Source organism: Ictidomys tridecemlineatus, chromosome 4, assembly GCF_052094955.1.
Source record: "Ictidomys tridecemlineatus isolate mIctTri1 chromosome 4, mIctTri1.hap1, whole genome shotgun sequence".
In the NCBI taxonomy this organism is placed as follows: Eukaryota; Metazoa; Chordata; class Mammalia; order Rodentia; family Sciuridae; genus Ictidomys; species Ictidomys tridecemlineatus.
Genome location: NC_135480.1, coordinates 188,877,007 through 188,900,585, shown reverse-complemented (window position 1 = coordinate 188,900,585; position 23,579 = coordinate 188,877,007). Strand labels below are relative to the sequence as shown.

The 23,579-nt window shown below is 37.7% G+C and overlaps 1 protein-coding gene and 1 long non-coding RNA gene across 2 annotated transcripts; both read right to left on the bottom strand.

Moving 5' to 3' along the window:
- Positions 1 to 357: 357 nt before the first annotated feature.
- Positions 358 to 19,097, bottom strand: Dnajc25 (DnaJ heat shock protein family (Hsp40) member C25). Its single transcript, XM_005329711.5, has 4 exons — positions 18,668 to 19,097; positions 5,346 to 5,498; positions 3,281 to 3,751; positions 358 to 1,283 (listed from the first exon to the last, which is right to left on the bottom strand). The coding sequence occupies exons 1-4, from the start codon at positions 18,992 to 18,994 to the stop codon at positions 1,161 to 1,163; spliced, it is 1,074 nt and encodes a 357-aa protein (XP_005329768.1). The 5' UTR covers positions 18,995 to 19,097; the 3' UTR covers positions 358 to 1,160.
- On the bottom strand, positions 9,324 to 18,661 carry LOC144377329 (uncharacterized). The gene is made up of 2 exons (XR_013438224.1): positions 14,779 to 18,661; positions 9,324 to 9,394 (listed from the first exon to the last, which is right to left on the bottom strand). It is a non-coding gene; the product is annotated as an uncharacterized LOC144377329 (long non-coding RNA).
- Positions 19,098 to 23,579: the final 4,482 nt, after the last annotated feature.

Sequence of the window (23,579 nt, the reverse complement as noted above, 5' to 3'; positions counted from 1 at the left end):
TACAAAACCAGTGAATAAATCTTTTAAATGTCATATGAACAAACATGATATATTGCAACCGTTTTATTAATATGAAGCAATGGCATAAATCCTTCAACAGGAATATTGGTTCACTATTGTAAATATGTATTGATACTCTGGTATAGTATCATGCTTGATTCAGTAAAATTATGTGTCATTTACTTTAGCTTTCACATTATAAAAACATTTATATTTCAGTAGTTGAGAAAACAGTATACAGCCATGCTTATCTTCTTTCTAGTTTAAATGCATGTAAACACTCATGTACAATGGATTTCTCACTGCTCAAGGGCTTCATAAACTATGAACGATTTTTTAGCGCTATTTGTCCAGCCATTTTGTTTTAATTGAAAAGAAAGAAAGTGAGCGAGCAAACAATGCTGTGGTACAAAAGATCTTCGTACAAGATCCTCTTCTGAAGAAATGTTTGAGTAACTGTAGTCCTACAATGAGACTATAATAAAGATCATCCTACAAGGACATGAGGCAGACCCACTCTCCTGGAGAGTTTCCGATCTTATTAAGAGTACTATTACGACTGGGGTGGAGTGGAGATCATAAAGACATTCTGGAAGACTCTCCTAGAGAGATTATTCTGAACATATCTCAATCCTATAACGACTATAATGAAGACAATATGACCATTGAGTCATTCTGCTGAAGACATTTGTGTCCATAAAGACACAGTAATATAATTAAATGATATAATTATATTACAATATAATTAATTTTTTTATGTTCAGTGAAAATATAGAGGCCATGAAAGCAGAAAAATGTGGCACTATGACAAAGAATAAGGAAGCACTCTTAAAGAATAAACACTTAACACAAAAATATTTCACAGGTATCTAATAAATTTTCATGTCAAATCTTTTAACTAAACATATAAAAATTTTAAATGGCAACTAATAAATTTCCATGTCAAATCTTTTAACAAAATCCACAAATAGATTATAAAAATTGAACAATCATGTCTTATGTATAAAGTTTTACGGAAAAGTTGAAATTTCTACATTATTCTGTTTAATCAAATGCTGAAGGAATTTGAGTCACTGTTGAGGAGCAATTGATACATTTCTGAAATAGTTACGAAAATAATATCACAATTAAGGTTTGGCACAGTAGCATTCCATCAATCTTCAGTCATCTACAAAAGTTAACCGCCCAGGCCCTTCATTCTTCATCCATCTCCTGTATCTCTTCCATCTTGGGTCATTTGCCAATTTTTTCTTCAATTCTTCTTCTTGTTCTTGTTTGTAAACCTATAAGTATAAATAACACTAACTGACTTTACAATGCAAAGAGAAACATTTGCCATTAGCTTTATTGCATTTTTATACTTTTCAAATATAACTTAGGTAAACGATTCAGATTTGATTTCTGAAGACCATTCATCTACAAATGCTAAGCAATTAAGTATTACAACAATCAGTGTTAAATAAAAAAGAACAAACTGTACAAGAACAACTACTTCTTCTTTTGTCACTGAATTCTACAACTTAGAAATGCATTTCTTTTCCATATTGAAATCATACATGAGCTGAGTTTAAATGGCTTAACATTTACTCTCTACAACTAATGTTCCAATATTAAAGCATCAATATTTTTTAACATGGTATGTTGTAAATTTAACTGATGACTTTCAAATTTGTTGACCTTAACTAAGGAACAAATTGACTTTAAATATATATCTGCTCAAAACTAAACTTATACCTACTTTTATCTTCAAAGACAATCACTGGTTTAAAAAAAAATTATTGAAGTCTCCAAAAACTAGATAAGCCATATAGGTTAAGAACAAATGGATGCTAATTGAAACTAAATAGACAAGTTGCCATATCCAGTTTCATAGCTACATCAAATTTTAGAAATAAATACTATTTCCATATTTTAGGAAGCAATGACTAAAATAACCTGACATAATAACAAGATAATTCAGCTCTGTACAGCAATCTAAGAAAAGCAGTATTATGTCTAAAAGAGAAAACTTTTCAAATAGTTTGAGAGCTAAATAGTATCTTTTTTAAAAAAATATTTTTATTAGTTATTCATGGACCTTTATTTTATTTACTTATTTATATGCAGTGCTGAGAATTGAACCCAGCACCTCACACATGCTAGACAAGCACTCTACCACTGAGCCACAACCCCAGCCCCCTAAATAGTATCTTAACCTTCCATTTATTTGTAAACAGGCTGAATATATTTACTTGTTTCCAGATGTCTATCTGGAAACTTCCAGTAAGTTAACGGTCACATATAATTTAGACCAAAACTTTACTTTCAATAAAATTTACTTAGGATCTCACATAGTTTTGAAACTTAAAAAAAAAAAAAAACCTAAAAACCTAAAAACCTAATATCTCTCAAATTTCTTGATAGTTTCAGTGTGTTCTATTTGACATTTAACATATTAATGAATTAACTGTATTCAGAACTTAAAATTTGAGGACAATTATAGTAACAAGAACTGCTTGTCCCTTTGTACTATGGGGAAGAAGGTGATGACTTCAAAGTAACTTTTGTAACTGAGAAGTACAGAATAAAAAACATTTAATAAAATGAATGAAGTTTAATGACATTATAGTAAGTCAACTTAAAAGTGAAATAAGACAAGCACATCTGTAATCCCAGTGGCTCAGAAGGCTGAGGCAGGAGGATTTCGGGTTCAGAGCCAGCCTCAGCAACTCAGCAAGGCCCTAAAAAACTCAGCGAGACCCTGTCTCTAAATAAGATATAAAAAAGGGCTGGGGATGTGGCTCAGAGGTTAAGGGCCCCTGGGCTCAATTCCTGGAACCAAAAATAAAGTAAAATAAAATTTTCCATACATAGATTAGTTACTATGCAGAAGGTTCTGGGGTCAATAATTTTCAAAGAGTATTTCAACAAAATTTCCATCTCTTATTCTCTGTTTTGCTTTTTTTTTAAATCTCTGTCAAAGAAAACTTGGGAAGGACCAAATTTTAGTGCAATTAACAGAAAGTTGCTTAACACCCCTGCGAACACACACATCATTACTCTACAGATTAACACAACAAATCTGACCTTTTCTCGGAGTTAGCCGAATTTGAAATTTACCTTATAAAAAGGCAAATTACAGGCTAAAAACCCACTGCCCAATTACAGTCACACTTTTACTAATAAAATAACCTTTTCATTATTCAACTCTTGGATTTCATACACTTCTGTATCCCACCGTATCCATAACCCAGACTTAGTGAGGGGGCGACACTAAACCCACAGTAGTGTCACTACTCACCTCATAGTTCTCCTTTATCCAGAGCTCCCGTTTAAGAAAGGTTTCTTTCTGATGATCTTCTAGACTATCAAACTGAGACTTTGACATCTTCATAGATTTACGTATGATATACAGTCTCTCTTCCTCCCCATATTCTTTGCCTTTGATGTTAAAATTATAAATCCACCGGCAATACCAGGCTATATATGAGCACAGGTGAAAAGGAGCTAAGATAATTTGAAACAGGAGAAGATCACGTATTTGGGGTTTCTGGTACCCTCCCTTTATATCTATTTTACTTTTTATAATGTTCTTTATGATGTTCTCCTCCTCGTCACGAATTTCCTCTTTGGACTTTTTATTTCTGCCTTTTTCTTTGGCTTTCTTGAGAAGTCCCTGCTGCTTTGCAATCTCAGTTGCTTGGATACGGTACTTGGGCACTGTGGCGAGGTAGCTAATTGCCTTATTGTAGCTATTCCACCAGCTGAAAAACTAAGATATTTAACAAAGAAAAATAAGTCACTTTTATTAATAAAATTCATCTATACTAAAGCAATAGTAGAGATGATTGATTCCAAAAATAAATATTGATTCCAAAAATTCCATTCTGATTAAAATCAGGGATCTCAAAGATCTTACATCATAAGTGGACATGCATGTGCTTTCTCTCTTGTATTTTTGCAGTACTGAAGTTTAAACCTAGGGCCTTGTGCATGCTAGGCAAGCTGTCTACCCCTCAATTACATTCCCTGCCCCTTCTTTCTCTTTAACTGCAACCACCTACTAGAGGAAAAGTTAAATGGCCAAAACTAGATGGTAAAAAATTAGTTTCTAAAATTCCTGGAATGTAGCAGACACAGGCAACTAGGTTCATTTTTATCCCTTTCCTATACCATCTACATATATCAGAGTGATGCTTATTCAATTCTGAACTGAAAGAGTCAAATACATATTAACTCCATGTATTTGGAGAGAAAAACATTTAATTTCATGAATAAATTCTACCACAAAGGGTTTTATTGTCAGAAAAAGGCTTGTTCCTCAGTACCTCTATACATTTCAAAGTTTCCATTTTATTAAATGCATACATCAGTGATACTATTAATATTCTGAAAGAGTATACAAATAATCTATTAGAAATAGCAAAGAAAAATCAGTAGGGTATTACAATGTCTAAAACAAAAAAGTAAAATTATCCTTGTTTTCCCCCTCGAAAGGAAGGGGGGAAGATGATATATTTAAGATATATCTTCAACAGGGAATTCTAATTTTTGTTTGGGTTTTTTCTTTCACAATTTTAATAAAATTAGCACTTTTCCTGGATATTCCTGCCCCCTCTTCCCTTGACCAAAGAGTAACAGGGAATTCTCTTACTACATGAATTGCAGTTGAGAATCATTTCTGGGAATTAATCTGAAGAAGTCATTTTCAAACTAGTAAAATGCTCTATTCTAGTCCTCTCACTGTTCTTTTCCATTAAAGGAGCACATGGCAGGTGTGGTTAGTGTAACAATAACAACAGGGAAAACTTGCTATAGGCTCAGTTAAATTTTTGTGATATTTTAAAGCAACATATAAAGTTACTATACCTATTTTAATCTATCAGTGGTTTTTAACCTGAGCAGAAGCACCTGTAGGGGGGCATGTGGAACGATCGATGCAGGACATTTCTAACTATTACAATGGTGAGTTCTACTGGCATTGGTGTATGGGAGCCAGGACTTTCTATGCCATAATTAGAAGCTCTTATTTCTCCCAAATTCACGGGAAATCACTGAATAGTTCTAGAGAGGCAAATGATATAATGTAGCTGTTATGTGGCAAATACATGAGAAAAGATTTGTATTCTGTGGGGGTTTTATAGTTACATAACTACATTTATCATCAGTTACTTAGATTTCCCACTGACAAAGATTCTAACACTGTTGGTTGCTAGAACAAATGGATGGTAGTTTTCTAGACTCAAAACTTAATCTCAAAAATTTTAATCTCAACTAGAAGTCAAATATTACAAAAAGGTACTTGAGCTTTTTTTAAAAGAGTAGGCAATGTACACCCACATTGAAAGACATCCACAGATACACACCTGAAACACTGAAATAGCACACACACTGACCAAAATCACTATCCTAACGTCCACTTTGGGGGTTAAGCGTCTGCTGTAGTAATGGTAGTAATGGCTGTAGTATTCTTCTGGATGATCCAGCATATAGTCATAATCTTTTCGTGTTTCTTCATCCTGCAAAAATGACAAGATTTCCAATTGCATAGGACATTTCATTAAATGGTCTAAGTTTATAATTTAAGTCAAACCTAGAAGTTTATAATTATGAAAGATTATTCCAAACAAAAGTTAAAATTGTCAAAATAAAAAAAATTCCCAATGCATAAATAAATTTGTTTCCAGAACTTTAATATTAGTTATAAAATAAATGTAATATAAAAATATTCCAAATTTTTATTATTAGTCTTCCTGGAAAACATACACACACTTTAACAACAATTAACCACGACTTTTTAGCTAATGCTGTGGTGCTAATAAGCACCATGTTCCTATAATATAAGAGAATATTGACACCTATTCAACTACCATTGATAGAAAAAATGTTTATCTCTTACATATATTCATATTCACATTCCAGCCTTATATACAAAGTCTTATGTTGACAGCAAGGATTAAGATCAAAAAATGGATGAAGCCATTCTGGGTCTACAAAACTATGCTTATCTCAAAAAACATTGAGAGGGCTGGGGATGTGGCTCAAGTGGTGGCACGCTCGCCTGGCATGCGTGCGGCCCGGGTTCGATCCTCAGGCCCGGGTTTGATCAGAGTTTGATCCTTAGCACCACATACAAACAGGGATACTGTGTCTGCCGAAAGACTAAAATATAAATATTAAAAAAAATTCTCTTTAAAAAAAAAACAAAAAACATTGAGACATCAATGTAGTATAAGGGTCAAAGTTTAGCTTTGTGAACCTGGGTAAAATATTAAGCATCTGTGAGCCTCATTCTTCATTTATAAAAGGAGATAATACTGCCTGCCCTAATATTTTTACATGATTGTTTTAAATATCAAATGACATACATGGTACATAAACATGTTACAAATATGTAGTGCTTTACTATTATAATACATTGTCACAGCCCAGTTCACAAACAAACTCACTGAACTAACTATGGCATTCTGAAAAGCTGTCTTGAATATTCACAAATAAAACATTTCCTAAAATATCTAATTCTAACCTATTTCTAACAGAGATAAATGCCAGTGTTTACTGAGCTACCCAAGTTAAGGAGCTACTAAAGTAGGTTACAATTTGCTTTGTATCCCACAAGAAACCTGTTTTTCAACTTGTCCCATTTAAAAGAAAAATGCCAAAGGATTAAGACCAAAATGAGTTCTTTAAGCTCTATACATGAGTAGAATAGAAACCATTACAAAAGCAAAAATCTTTTTTTAGTTAGAAGATTTTCTTGTTAATTAAACTATTCATCATTAATAAAGCTGCATGTTCTGAGCTGAAGGCATTTCAACAATTAATCTAGTGCCTTGTCACTGCAGACAGATTCTCTGGAGGTAAATTCCTGTTGACAACTTTAAAATACACCTAAAATACTACCCAGACAAAAAGGAATGCTAGTTAAAATTTTTAAATTTCATTTTACACTTGAGATTTGAATTTGTATCAACCAGCTATGAAAAAAATAATTTGTTTGAGTAAAAGGGATGGAACCCAGGGGCACTTTACCACTGAGCCACATTCCCGGCCCTTTGTATTTTTTATTTGAGACAGGGTCTTGCTGAGTTGCTTAAGGTCTCACTAAGTTATTGAGACTGGCTTTGAACTTGCAATCCTCCTGCCTCAGCCTCCTGAATACCTGGGATTACAGGCGTGTGCCACCAAATTCAAAGAGCCAATCCATAGAGGTCACACAGTCCTAAAAGCTAAAGCCCACGTCTTGTTGTGTCTCATTTTTGAGTACTTTAAAGTGTCCTTTCAGAATTTTTCCATTCTCCCTTCAGTTTTTGCTTTTTTAGACTAACTTTATAGAAATGCCCTGCTTGAAATTCTTGATTTTCAATTCAGCCTTTCAATTCCAGCAGATGCCTTTTGAAATGTTTTACTTCAAGCATGATTCTTCTTGCTTCAACTAGATCACATGTACTTTGAAACTTAACACCAGACTTGAGATAGAATTCCTGAGTTTCCAGCAGCCCTGTCTACACAAAGCCATTTGCCCAGCTTGGGTGGCTTACTCCATTATACACACAGCAAGGACTTCAAGTGTCACTGAAACCCAGTAGTGGAAGGCATGTGTCCTGTGGCTGTCCTCCCTTCTTTGTTCTCTTCATGAAGGTCACATTCCATAGTATGCAGATGCCATCCCTCTTCAAGCATTTCACCCAGATTGTCCCCCATGGTCACAGTCTTCTCACTGTTTTCAGATTTGTGACTTTACCAAGCCCCAAGCTCCTCCTACAGGAAGGTTAACTAATGCTCCAGACCAGCAACTCCAAAATCTATACCTTGTGACTAGCTTTCTACTGCAAGCAGAGTCTGTGGGGTCTATTCAGGGCCCCACAGTTCTCAAGCTACCTAACTGCTATAAAGGTTTTCATGATCAAATCTGACTTCTCTTAGAATAGTTTTTTACTTCAGGTAGGAAGAAAATAAATTTATGAGCCTGTTTTGGTCATGATTAAGAAACTAGAAAGTTGGCCACCTCTTTGTCATAGCATTTATTCAAACTTATTTAGTTTTCACTTAAAGTTTTCTCTCCAAAATGAAGAAAACGATCTTTAATCTGAGGTATGCATTCAATTTAGAAGGTATTCCAAGTTGACACAAATTGGTAAAAGTTAGTAGATCTCAATAGCCTAAGTCAAAATTCTATTCTTTAGTAACCTACAAAATTTAAAACACAAGAATACCAGGAATAGAAGAAAGAAAAGAAAAAAAAAGACAATAAGAACATCTTTCTTTTGGGGACCCAATTAGAGAGCTAAGGTACAGTCTTACTATAACACCACAGTTTTTTCTCCAACCCATCTTAGAGCTAAGGTAGTCTCACATTTTTTGTTATTTATCTCCAATGCTTCCCACCAGTTATAGTTTAAAACTTCCTTTGTATGTAAGAAGTCCTCCACAATTGGCCCCAATTTACCTCCTAGCAAACATCTCTTATCATTCTCCCCTTCTTCTACCCACAGCAAACATTCAGATAGCAATTTCTGGCATTTTGCATGTTCTTCCAGTACAGCTTCCTTTCTCAGACCTATGTCTTGGAACATATAAATCTAACTTGAAGCCCATCCTTTCTTTCAACTTCATGATTCCTGTTAATCAAAAATTTAGGACATGCCTCAGACAGAGTAGAGCCTCCCCCTTCCACACATCCCCTCTTTTTTTTTCCTTTTTGCAGTGCTGGAAGTCAAACCCAGGGCCTTACACATGCTAGGCAAGCACTCTACCACTAAGCTACCCCCTAGCCCATGGACCACTCTCATTATACTTAGTATCTATTTATCATAGCACTTATCACATTGTAAGCATCAGTTTTTTCTGTTCTTTGAATAAAAATTTCTAGGAAGTAGATAGGGTAACTCATTAATCTCTGTATATCTAAGACCTACCACAGTGCCTGGCATTCAGTAACTGTCATTTCAAAAATGAGTAAAATGTTATAAAGGTTCCCCTTCACTATATACATCTCTCCAGCCACACAGGTCTCTCTCCATCTCACCAGCAAGGCTGGATGGGTAATTATGTCACAAAAACTTTTGCTTGGCAGAAATGACTGCTTGATTCACTGATTACAAAAATTTGCTAATGTGCCTAAAATAGCTTAAACCTTAAAATAGTTTAATATCTTACCTTTCAATAAGGTAGTACTTTTTCTTTCAGCAATTTTGTGGATCTTAAGGTCCCAGAGTCAGGAGATTCCAACTTCTTTCCAAAACCAAAAACTTTATACTTGTATCTTCCTCCTCTCTGTCCTGAGCCTTGATAAGCAGGGTAATAAACTCCTTGTTTCTAATCTCTACAGGAATAAATGGTGCTTCTGCTGGTGTCCATCCACTCCCAATCCTCTTGGGCATATGCAGGAGGACTGGAACATAACCACCAATATCTAGATCAAAAGTGAACAAGAGGAAACCCACAAGCAAAGAAAGCACTGAATCCTTCCTTTTCTTATGAAAACAATCATCCCTTCCCCAGAGGCAAAACAAGATATTCCTGCCCTTCCAAGAAATGAGTAGCTTGATCTCAATAAATACAAGTTGCAATAATATAATTATTGCAGCCAGTTTTACATCAAAATTTTCTATTATACAGAGGGTTGAAATCATGTGGGGATGGTAAATGCTAGGAATCAATAATATATATATATATAAAAACAATCATTTTACGAGCTCTTAAAAATATATATTAATTTTAAAAGAATCTCACTCTCTCTTTCACAAACACACACACGATATTTAGGAAATATAATCTATGTTGAATTTTTTTTTAAGCCATTACATCCTACTGAAGAGGAAGATAATTAACTATCAGTTTCATTTACTTTCTTGTTCCCTAGCCAACAGTCACTAGCGCAACTATCTTCTCATTCTCAATGACTTCCATGATTTGGATCATTACCAATATTCTAGTGAGCATCTGATTTTCCTGCCTCCTTTCAACTATGTCCTGAATATTTTCTAAACATAATATAAATACCTACAATTTAACATGCTCAAAAATCAAATTTGTTTCCCTGTTTCCCATAATATTACCATCTACTTGGTCACCTGAACTTTCGAAAACCTTTGTCACTTCAATTCAGCAAATAATCACACAAGTTATCAGCCTTGTGTTAAAAACAAACAAAAACAAAAACACAAAGACAAGGTCTTGGCCTTAAGAACCTACCCATCTAGAAGAAGAATCTAGCAAGCAATAATTTGATTTGCTATGGAATAAAGGACCAACCAACTGCCTGGGACCACAGGCAATGGGACTGACAGAAGAGATGAGAGGAGAGCTGGATCCTAAATCAAGTAAGATATGAAACTTGTTACAAGCAAAGGGAACAGCAAGTGTTGGAGCATCAAGGAACATAAGTATTCAGTGAAGCTTGAGCACTAAGGAAATCCAGAAAAGACTAGTACACTTATCTAGAAAGGTAAGTATGGTTCTTACCATAGAGGATTTTATATGTATGCCAGAGTTAGGGTGTTGTCATTTGTGATATTCAAAAATGAAATGTTTGAAAGTATGAGAACAAATGGATTGACTAGAAGGATGTACTCTTGAAAGACAATTCCAGTATCATTATTAAAAGTGACTTGAATCAAAGTGTGAAATTTGATATATCAAGAACTATGTAATGTTTTGAACAACCAACAATAAACAAAAAAAAATTTTTTTAAATGTTAAAAAAAAAAAAGTGGAATAACGGAGGGCCGGGGATGTGGCTCAAGTGGTAGCGCACTCACCTGGCATGCACAGGGCACTGAGTTCGATCCTCAGCACCATATAAAAATAAAAATAGAGATGTTGTATCCACCGAAAACTAAAAAATAAATATTAAAAAAAATTAAAAGAAATGTGTCACAGTATATTGGGTAGAAAGAGGGGAGGGAAGGGGAGGGGAGTAGAATACAATAGACACTAGTATGGGCCTATGTATAAACTCTGTAACCAATGTGTAACCAATGTGTAACCAATGTGATCCTGCAATCTGTACACGTGGAAAAATAAGATTACGTACCCCAATTGAATCATTGTAAAAGATCACTGTAATGTTTTGAGCAACTAATAAAAAAATTTTAAAAAAAGAAGTAAAAATAGGTCAAACTTAATAAAAATATTTCACAAATCCTCAAAAAAAATTCTTTTTCTAAAAATAAGTGGAATAAGAGAGAAATTTTTAAATTTTAATTTGTTATATATGACAACAGAATGTATTACAATTCATATTACACATATAGAGCATAATTTTTCATATCTCTGGTTGGAGAAATGGTTTTTAATAGTTAAAAAGTAGAATAAATAAGACTTGATGATTAAAGGGGCACACAAAAGACTCAAAGGAGATGTTGAGCATGATACTGAAATTTCCAATTACAATTAACATATGGATCATGTTACTGGCTAAGATAAACAATGGAGGAAGAGGACAGCAAGTGTAGAGAAGATGTGAGGGGAAATTTTGAATTGGGGGAGTGAAAACTGACTAGATACCCTTTCAATCTCTGGAGCCTCCAAAGATTATCTTTGTCTGCCTATGATTAACCTACTTTAATTCTGTTAGGAAGTAACTTATAGAAAACTGGAAATAATGCAAATAACTCCTGTTCTCAGGAAGGCAAACTCTGTCCAGTAGAATGCAGCTGATTACTGCCTTGTAGTTATTAGTCAGTTTTACAGGTATTCCAAAATTCCCTATGACTACAAATGTGGAACACTTTTTTTTTTTAATATTTATTTTTTGTTCTCGGCGGACACAACACCTTTGTTGGTATGTGGTGCTGAGGATCGAACCCAGGCCGCACGCATGCCAGGCAAGCGCGCTACGGCTTGAGCCACATCCCCAGCCACTTTTTCTTTTGAACTAGTTTTAATACCTTACTGGTTTCCTCATTAATTAATGAGTTAAAAAATCTCTGCTATTTATTCATTTTGTTTTTGTATGAGAGTCATGATTATAACCTCTTTTAAAGTTTACATTTAACATGGGGCTGGCATTGTAGCTCAATGCTAAAGTGCCTGCCTGGCATGTGTAAGGCACTGGGTTCGATCGTCAGCACCACATAAAAATAAATAAAAATAAAGCAAAGATATTGTGCACATCTACAACTAAAAATAAATTTAAAAGTTTACATTTATTGATTGATGATTGATTGATTTCAGACATATGATAACTGTGCTACAGATAAGAGGCAGCTGGAAACATGAGTCTGGAGAGCATGCAGGTTTTAAAGTGGTCAGCTTAAGAGCAGTGACTGAAGTCAAAGATGTAGAGTTTTGTCAGGAAAAGCTTAGAAAATAGAAAATACACAGAGGACAGAACTCCAAGGAAAAGCAATGTTTATGGATCAGGCAGAAAAAAGACTTTAAAGACTGAAAAGAGAGCTGAGAATGTAATTCTCAGGTAGAGTGTTTGCCTAGCATGGGCAAAGCCCTGGATTCAATCTGCAGCATCACAAAATAAAAATAATAGTAAATTACATCAAGAAAGTCAAGACAGGACACCTTGAACTTAATTGTAAACAACACTAATGCCACAAAGAGTTCCAGCAAGAAGAAGAAATGAAGAGCAGCCATCAGATCTGATAATCAGAGTGCCATTTTCCACTTGTTAAAAGAAAAGTTCCAGTATGTGTGCTGGTACACATGTTAGTCTGATAGCTTAAATAAAAGAGAGATGAAGTAAACACAATGAATAGTAAAGAAAGAAAAAAATGCACGTGTAGCTTTACAAGAAACAAAATTAAGTGAATGGAGTAAGAAATTAATCAACTAAGAGATTCTCAAGTTATAAAAGAGGAAAGATGAGATTCCAAAGGAAGAATACAGAAATATTTTATTTCAGTTAAGAATACCTTCTTGCTCTCCCCAGCCCATTCTCTACATTGCTCTGAGTTTTCTTTCTGTAACAAACTTAAGATTGTGTCATTTCATCACTTTAAAACCTCTGGTAACTACTCAAAATGTAAAATTCAAATTCCTGAAAAGAAATTATGGGTCAATCATATCTGATCTCAAACTACGCTCCAATCTCCTAAAACTGTCTCCCACGCAGTTCACAGGCTTCCAACCTAGAAACAGCAGAAGCATGAAAAGAAGTCTATAAAGTTATGCACTTGTGTATATCTCAAAATGTTCCATTTATCCATGGTAAATCTATAAGCTAAATTAAAATGCCAACTACTCAGTTCCTGGCTAGAATCATATTAACTCAGTAGTTTTCAAGTTGATCTGATTGGTTGATTAGTTGCAGATGACATCAGATATCAGGTAGTCAACACCAGAATTCAACACATCTGATACATAATCAACCTCAGCCATAAGTAGGACATAACAGCTGAAATTAAGGAATCATTAAAAAAATAAACAACACTTATGGTTTCACAGCTGAATGTAAATGTTACACATGCTACCACAGCATTCTGGGCCATGGGAGAAATCACTATCAAATGTATTACTCCTTCCTGCTAAACCCAGAAAGGTCTCAAGTGTTCCAGATAGTCATGCCCAATCAGAGTAAACATGTAAAATAAAAACTATCTGCAGTCTATAATCTGTAAACTTTCTCAATCTAGTTGTTTGCCAGCGTCAAAACTATACTAGAATTTACATATTATAATATTTTCATGAATATAGCCATTCTTGTTATTTGCGGGGGACTGGTCCTAAGACCACCACGGATACCAAAATTCTCACATGCTCAAGTCCCTTAAATCTTGGTAACCTTCAATCTTGGTAACTTTTTTCTAGATCCATCCAGCTCTAAGAGTACATTCTTCTCTAATCCCCTAAGAATAAATAATTGCTTCCTCTCCATGGCACAATATAATCTGCACATACTTTTATTATATAATTTAAATAAATAATAACCAAACAATAAGTATATCTGCCTCTATTAAGGGGGTTAACCCATTAAGTCCCAAGTTTTCAATTCTGCAAACATAACAAATACTTTAATAGTTTTCAAAGTTACCATAAGTGGTATATTTATTGCTCAATATAGGTCTTTTTAGGTATTTCACATATGGAGCAATGGGACAAAGTGGGTTAAAAGCTTAAAGTCAGGAACTGCACTTTTTCTCTCCATTGTTATGGTCTCCTCCTCAGCACCCATGTCAGTGCTGGTTAGAGAAAAGGTTTGAGTAAAAGAATGTACTAAGGTATAACAATAACACAGCAGGGGAGGGAGTTCAGAATCCCCTTTTTGCCAAATTCTTCTTAGGGGTTAAAGCACTGCCACATTAGATTGATAAAAAGAAACTGAAGTGCCCTTGTGAAATCTCCCTCCTTTCAAATTCAAGGCTGGAGTAGAAGGTCCTCTGCATATTCTTTCAACTTACAGATAACCTTCATGCCAGCAATACTCCCAAGAATTATTCTGTGTTCTCCTCTTGTGATCTTGCAAACTACTATCTAATTCTACTACTTTCCCATTTCCTATCAGTTTTTTCTAGGTATCCTTTCTAACTATTCCTGCATCTGCTAATTTTTATGCAATTTTTCATGTTTCATCCATTTCATCCAATTTTTTTTTTTTTTTTTTTTTTTAAGAGAGTGAGAGAGGAGAGAGAGAGAGAGAGAGAGAGAGAGAATTTTTAATGTTTTTATTGTTTAGTTCTCGGCGGACACAACATCTTTGTTGGTATGTGGTGCTGAGGATCGAACCCGGGCCGCACGCATGTCAGGCGAGCGCGCTACCGCTTGAGCCACATCCCCAGCCCCTCATCCAATTTTTAACTACATTCAAAAATGATTTTTAAGGCCGGGAGTGGGGGCACTCACCTGTCTGTAATCCCAGCGGCTGGGGAGGCTGAGGCAGGAGGATAACTAGTTCAAAGTCAGCCACAGCAATTTAGTGAGGTGCTAAGCAACCCTGTCTCTAAATAAAACATAAAATAGGGCTAGGAATATGGCTTAGTGGTCAAGTGCCCCTAAATTCAATCCCCAGTAATCCCGCTCCAAAAAAAAAAAAAAGGAAAAAAGATTTTTTATAAAATGATTATACTTCTCACTGAAAAACCACCCAGAGCATTAAAAGAAGAAATGCAATTTTTCTCTCATACAAGAAATTTTTCATTCATAACATCTATGCCGCTCTTTAACATTACAATTAATGTGGGTGGAACTGCAAAATAGATTGCACATAACAATATCAAATGCCCAAAATTCAGTTTCAATTTCCATTCTATTTGAATCTGCTTCCAGATGTGTTTAAATGAATAATATTCATTATCTGATGTGCCAGACACTGTGCTAGACTCTATGGATATACACATAGAAAACAAGGAGGCCAGGTTTAGCGGAGAGGAGAAGGGCTACTCAATATTCATGGTGCAGTGTGATAAGTGCTATAGTGGCAAAAGAATAAGAAAGCAGTAAGCAGGACTAGAGTGTTCCACCTGGTAAGATTCAATGTTGACATTGTGAGAGTTTACTTAACTTCCAAAGTCCATGAATTCCCTGAACCATGATAGTCAAATATGCTAAGTACTATTGCACTGTCTTAACTTACACAACAGTGTATGAAATCATTATGGTCTGAAATCTTGCTGAGATCTGGAATTGTAAATTATTTGGAATGGGAATGAAGCATGACTGGGCGAAAGCATCTTTCCATTATTACTTATTTTTCTTTTTCAGATTTTCCCCAACCTCTCCCTGCATGAGCCCAATCTTTGATTGCTGATATAGTAATAACTTGAGTGTCATATTTTCTTGTCTTAGCAACTACTCTTAAATCATGTTAGTATATTTATTATTCAATAACCACCATCTAAAAAAATCTCTAGAGCCAGGCACAGTGGTGCATGCCTATAATGCCAGCAACTCAGGTACTGAAGCAGGAGGACCTCAATTTTGAACCAGCCCCAGCAATTTAAGAAGACTCAGTCTCAAAAAAAAGGGGGGGGTATGTCTCAGTGGTACAACATCCCTGGGTTCAATCTCTAGTACTGGGAGAAAAAGTCTCTTTCTCAAAAGAGCTTTTATTTGACCAAAACAAGTTCAGAGTCATAAATCCACCAACGCCTTATATAAACAGTTGCCATTTTAGTGATAGCATTTATTATCAACAGAGACAGGCTTATAAATGCCATTTTTATTCTGGAGCCAGTAGAGCTCAATTTCTCCCACTATTCTCCCTAACCTGCTCCTAGCAAAAGTCATCAGGAACTCCTATCCCTCACAAACCCTTTTGCCAGCTTGAGGAGACCATTTCAAGCAAAATAGTGATTGCATCACCCGAGCATCAATGGGATAACTTAAAACCTGAGGTCCTCCAAATTGGATGACCCGAATTTATTAAATCTTTGCATGACCCAGAAATGATATTCTCTGGCAACTTTTTCACAATTCTCCATTATGACAGAAATTAAATCAGGCCACCCTGTTTGTTTTCAATAGCTTCTCCCATACACAGCAAAGTCCTTTTCCTTATCTCCTCATCTGCAATGAGGAAAACAGATCTTGGGAGGGACTCCACTTGGAAGCTGAATCTATGTTCATCTTTACAAATTCTAAACAGGAGTTTTAACAGTTATGCTGGGTCTGACTTTCAAAGGTCCAAACTACTCAAGACACTCCCTTTCTTCAACAATTAATTTCTATCTTCTTGCAATAAGAAAGTGTGTGTGTGGAGGGGGTGGTGCCACAGTTGGGGAGCTACAAAACATCTCCAGGCTTCTCTCCTCCAGCAGTACAACTTCATTTTTGTTGGAAGGGTTTATAACTACTACAAACATCCTGTCAGAGTCCAGAAGTGTTTTCCTCCAGAAATACTAGTTTTAACTGCCTAAACATTTCTTGTTATTGAGTGGACAAATTATTTTATCTAGATTTTTATTAGTTAACACTTTAGAGGTTTCTTCCCCTATAAAAGCAACCACATAGATTCACCAGATCAGTCCTCTGAAACTGGCTTTTTAAGAAAATGGCAAGAATATTAAGAGTCCTGGGGGACCTCCTGGTACAAATTTCTCCTCCCTAACCATGGCACTTGTTTTCAATGTTCTTACCAAGATGCTCACCATTCTCAAGCCAAACTTACCCATCTCCAACCCCTCAAAACACAGAAGACAACAGTTGCCCTCTCTTGGAAATTCTCCATCTGTCCAGAGCTCCCCATGCACTACCAGAGTTTTGGAGCTTCAACAGCGGCTGTATGTCTGCACTAACATCTTTCCTCTATAAAAACAGGATGACGCTTCAACATGTTGGGTTACCCCAGTGGAAAGACTTCCTTTCTTTTCTGAAGTCTGTCATCAATCACTTTTTACCCTAAATAATGGGCACCTATGCCCTCTGACCTAAGCACTTTCCTAACTCTTCACCTACTCCTGTTAATTGCCAATAAAAGTTACAAACCAAGGCCATCGAGAATTTAGTCAACCAAGCACCCTTTTTTTTTTTTAATTCCTAATTACCCAAACTGTACTGTACAGAGTTTCTAACTCTCAGTATTTTCAACTCCATAAACCTAATTTGGAGAAATGATCCATGGTTACATTATAGTATATCCAGTCAAAATAGTCATTAAAAGCAGACTGTAAGCTAGGCATGGCTGAGCACACCAGTAATACCAGCTACATGAGAGGCTAAGGAAGGAGGATAGCAAGTTTGAGGACAGACTAGGCAATTGAGCCAGACCCTGCCTCAAAATAAAATTTTTTAAAAAGGGGTGAAGATGTAGCTCATTGACATAGTGTTTGGCTAGCACAGGAGAGACTTTGTTCAATCCCCAGTACTCACTCACCAAAAAAAGCAGACTAAAGGAGGGACACTGAAGACAGTCTTAAAATAATACCAAACAACTATAATTGCTGTTGAATTAGCATGATGGGCCCTTGATGCAGTAATAGCTCCATCAAATGTGATTTATTCTTGGTGATTTCTCATATGGTCTGATCTTTGCAGTAACAGGAAAAAAAAAATGGTGTCAGGGTAAATCTCCCCCATCCTCATTCCCATAGTACACAAGAAAACCTTTGTCAAATAAAAACACATACGAAAAATATTTCTTGCTAGAAATTCTCAGTCTTGTAGCCCAAGTCATTAAGCATCTATTTAGGGGTCCTACCTGGGGGATTTCTCGCGCTTGTCAATAAATCCCCGAAATAACTCTGTGAGAAGTTATGCCTGGCCTTTATTGTGGTATGAAGAAATAGCTATCCAAGGTCACGAAGGGGTATCAGAGCCAAGAGTCAAATATCTGGCCTCTGACAAATTGTTCATTGTCTTTCTTTTAGTTCCTTAAACCTAAACTAAGTGTCATGATTAATACCATCCCTAGAAACCAACCTTCTGTCATATCAAATTGGCATGAGCAGTGTCGCTTTGTCATATCAAGTTGGCATGATCGGTGTCAATATGGTTTCTGAGCAGCATATTATCAGCATGTTTTCATGAAATGATAAAATGCCCAGCAGTGCTGTCCATAACAAGGACTGTTTATAAAGAGGAGGGGGTCGGTTATCCTCCCCAGGGCCGGAGGAGTTTCCCATTTCCCACCCTGGTCAGTGGGCCAAGCTGACTTTCACAGGGCCACGTGGCAAATGTGAGCCTCCTAAAGGTCGAGGTGGCGGCCGCTCCCGATGCCGGGGTCACATAGGACCCCGCCACGAGGGCGGAAGGGCCAGACCACCGGCTCCCCGCGGCCGGTCCTCACAGGCCTCACCTTGAGAGTCTCGTAGGCGGTCGCCACCAGCAGGAAAGCCTCCTCGGCGCTCCGCGGGCTCTGGCCCTCGTCGCCGGGCTCTGGACGGTAGCGGTCCGGGTGATAGCGCCGGGCCAGCTGGCGGTAGGCCCGCGCGATCTCCGCCTTGCTGGCCGAGCGGCTCACGCCCAGCACGGCGTAGCAGTCCCGCGTGCCGCAGTAGAGCCCCTCCACCAGGGCCTCCGCGGGCCGCGCCAGAAGCGGCACCAGCAGCAGGGGCGACAGCAGCACCAACCGGCGCCGGCCGGCAGCCGCGGCTCCCCAGCGCCGAGCTTGCGGCGCTGCCATCCCGGCCTCGCTCGCGGCTCCGCCACGCCAGCTGCTCCCGTACTCCGCGACGCGCCCGGCTCCGACGCCCCGGCCCTGACGTGTCTGCAGGCGGTGCCTCCGCGCAGGCGCACACGCTGCGACTGCTGCCTCCACTTCCTTCACGACCGGTTGCTAGGGGAGAGGACGCCTCTGCCGCCAGGCCGCTTCCGGCCTGTTACCCAACGCCCTTCCTAGCCTTTGCGGGCTGAGGGCCTGATCTCGGCCGAACCTGGATGAGGTCTCTGTGTCCCAGGCGCACTTAGCTAGTGGGTGCAGAGCGCTCTGCAGTCCACGATGCTCAGCAGCCCTCGCGTGCAACCTTTTCCACGTCGTGATTCATAAGCTGCAGTAGGTGCTAGGGTTCTTTGCATCGCCTTAGCGTCAAGAAGATACGTGAGTGATACTAGCCAACTTATATTATTATAATGTGTGCATGTACGAGTATGTACAACAAATCCCCAAATAGTGCACCAATTTTTAAAAATTGGAAAAAATTTTTAAAAAAAAGAAGAAGAGAGAAGAAGAAATGTACATGGAGGAAAGAGAAGGAGGAAGAGAACGAGGAGGAAGAAGAAATGTGCATTGCTTTTAAAGCCAGGTCTCCAGTTCCGGGCACCTTTTTTCTCTAACCCCTTTCCAAAATAAAAGATGAACTTAGAAAATCCTGGGCGCTGCCTACCAGGAACCCCATTACCTTCTAGTTCTCTTCCCATTATTGATATTTGGATCAAATAATTCTTCGCCTTGGGAGGGCTGTCCTAGTTAGTATAAGATGTTCAGCATCATCCCTGGTCTCTCGACACTAGATGTCAGTAAGTAGTACCACCACCCCAGTTAAGACAATCAAAATGTCTCTAGATCTTGCCAAACGTATCCTGGGGGAAGGGTTACAAGAAAAAACACAGAATGCACCATTAAATTTTAATTTCAGATTAACAGCAATTAATTTAGTATAAACATGTCCCAAATATTGCATGGGACTATATAGCAATAATAACTTGTGATTAGCAACTTGATCACAGCTATATTAGGATTCTAGTAATTGGGATTGGTCAGTGCAGGCATTAGTAAATTGTGATAAACCGTGTTAGAAACTCATATGGAATACATAAAACTTTCTAGTATCAACGTGGACTCAAGATTTCCATAAACATAAACTTAACCTTAATTATTTCATTTGATGTTAATTTGAGATGGGTCAAGCACAAATACTTATTCCAAAATAGAATTCTATTAATAGTCACATTTGCAAATTTGCAAGTACAGGCACAATTAATTCACATAAATTGGAAGAAGTTTTACAATTAAAAACTTTCCCTTCAAAGTGGAGAAGTGTTTCAATGTACATATATTTAAAAACATATATTTTTTAAAAGCTATCTCAAAATCAGCTTTGCACTTAAACTTCCCTTTGGTCCCATATACAAATTTGTTCATCTTAGTGCAAGTAGACTGCCAGTCCACAAGTCTGCTAGTGTGAGTGAGGTAGGTGGTGATGGTGCTGGAACTTCACCAATTTTTTTTTTTTTTTAAAAAGAGAGTGAGAGAGGAGAGAGAGAGAATTTTTTTAATATTTATTTTTTAGTTCTCGGCGGACACAACATCTTTGTTGGTATGTGGTGCTGAGATCGAACCCGGGCCACACGCATGCCAGGCGAGCACACTACCACTTGAGCCACATCCCCAGCCCGAACTTCACCAATTTTATGGCCAACTTCACCAATTTCTTGGTCAAGCTTGTATGAATATAACTTCTCTTTTGCCTTCTCAATATATGTCTACTGTTCACAAATAATTATTACCTCTTATCTCTCCTGAAATCAATTCACTTTAAAAATGGGGGGGGGGATTTTGCCTGTACTAGCTCCAGTTTTTCTCGTATCTGCTGCCCTTCACTATTCAGTTCTTTCAGTCACTTCTGTAAAGAAACTCATTTTTCAATTCTCACACTCTTCCAGCATTCAAATTTGGGGCAAGCAGAAAAATCACACAGCTCACACAACCCACTCCTAGTGGGTTTATATCCTGGACCTGCTAGATCATTTGGGATAAAGAAGCCAGGTGTTTACTTACTGACCACTAGAGAGGGAAGAAAATTACTGATGAGGAGAGATTTTGGGAGAGCACTCAACTCACCTTTCTTGAATCTCACCAAGGGTCCCATCAGAGACCATGCTCCTTCCAACATTGTCCACTAGAGGGTACTACTCACTCCTGCACTGTCTGTTGCAGATATCTGGATTCCAGAATTCATGATGGTATATATTTTCCCTAACCTTCCTCAGAATTCATGAAAGAAACACTTAAAAACCAAACATCTTTGGGCTGGGGTTGTGGCTCATCAGTAGAGTGCTTGCCTAGCATGTTGGAGACCCTGGGTTCAATCCTCAGCACCACATGAAAATTTAAAAAATAAAACTATTGTATCCAACTAAAAAATAAATATTAAAAAAGCATCTTTAATAAGAGAAAACAAATCTATAGGATTGGATGTGTAAACAAAAGAGGAATGCTGAAAAACAGTTCCAATAACCACTCCTCTACACTGTTCCTATCAGGATCAAGTCAAACCCTTGCCGTTGACTCCTTATTTTTTTTTAAATTTTCTTTTAGTTGTCAATGGAGCTTTATTTTATTTATTCATTTATAAATGGTGCTGAGAATCGAACCCAGTGCCTCACATGTGCTATGCAAGCACTCTACCACTGAGCTACAGCCTCACAGTTGACTCTTTTTAAGGGAGAAAAAAGGATTTTCAAAGAAAGATCTCTAATGTGCAGGCTGACACCTATTTACATTTTGTCCAAATGAGTATGAAATTAAGCAAACAGTCATTTTTTAAATATAGTAAGATCTTACATGGGAAGCATAGGGAGATGAGCATTTACTAATTAGCATGATACCAAAGCAGCGCTGGCTTCTGCCTCAGTGTGAATCACTGTATCCCACTGAAACAAAATGAAAGTCAACATTTAAAAAGAGATATAAGGGGCTGGAGATGTAGCTCAGTTGGCAGAGTTCCTGCCTCACATGCACAAGGCCCTGGGTTCAATCCCCAGTGCCACCAAAACAAAACTGTAAGCCAAAATAAAAAGAGTTGTAAACCCTTAAGAAACATTTTGATACAGAGAAGGATTTGTAAATTGAGAAATGGTTAAATTTTTCAAAATTCATTAAAATCCACAATATTAAAGAACAAATAACTAATTGGAGGCAGATAGAGAAAAATATGATAAAGGATTAGTACTTTATATAAAAATCATTCAAATTATTTAAAAAGTTTAAAGACACTATTTAAAATTTAAAAACAACAATCTGAATTGACTGCTGCCTACATCGCTGCCGCCATTGCTGATGCCTCTTATTCCCCCGCTGCCAGACTGGAATGGCCTGAAGGTCTTCTTTCTCGGTGCTGCTGCCGAAGAAGAAACCAAAACTGCTATCCCAGATGCACCTGCAACGGACACTGCTGCTGACTCCCAGAGATCGCCTGGTGACGCTGCCCCCACAGCTGCAGTTGCAGCTGCTGCTGACATGCAGCCTACTGCCAACAACCACCTCCACTACCTCTGCTACAGGGGCTTGGCGGCTTGGTTCAGGAAAGACTCCGGTTTGGTTGCACATGGCTGCACTCTTTTAGGACACCAGCCAGGGCCTGGGGCCTGGGTGCCAGCATAGAAGCCTCTGTCTGGGGACTCCAGCTGGGACCTGCAGGTCCAGTGTGGGGGTGTCTACAGGTTTGGAGGAGCCTGGGGTCTTTCTGCTGCAAGTGCTGGTGGCCCTTATCTTGCTGCTGCATCTCGGAGTTGCTCCTTCACATGAGTGTGTCTCTCTGCAAGTAGGAGCAGCATTGAGATCTTGAGACTGCAGCATGGCCCAGCCTGGGGTATCTGGAGCCAGATCTGTGGGATAGAGACTGGGTTTATGAGGGCTGATCTGGGTTTGGACAGAGCAATGTCAGTGACAGGGATGAGAAACTGTTGAACACTAACAGAGACAGTTTGACTTTCCAGCAAGATTTATTTTATTTTTTGATTCACTGATCTCTCTAGCATATTTGGAACAGGGTGGTTTTTGTGCATCTGTGTGGAGGACAATAATATATGAATGGTATTTTGCATTTTTGTTGTATTCTTATGTCTTTAATTTTGTTTCTCTTTGTTCATACTCTTCCTCTCTCTTGTCTATTTTCTTGGATTTTCTTTCCAATTTTTCTCCAACCAACAGCCGGTCTCTATCAGCTCCTCTTCCACTCTTCTGAGAATTTTTACTTCTGGCTTCTCTCTTCCTCCCTCATGAATATTGTATACTGCACTACCTTTTGTTCTCTCGTCCACCATTTGAGATTGTAAATCTTTTTGACAGGTATTCTGTTTGTACTATAGATAGTTATTGAACTTGTCATTTTGGTTTAGTGCGAGAAAGCCGTGGACAACTTGGTGGGAGCTATTGGTTTTAGGGCTGTATATTGTGTACACTGGGTACTGTTTATTTTGGTCTCACCAGTGAAGGTGAGGTGCTGGAAACCTTTGGGGACACTGTGGGTCTACAGATTAGAATTTGT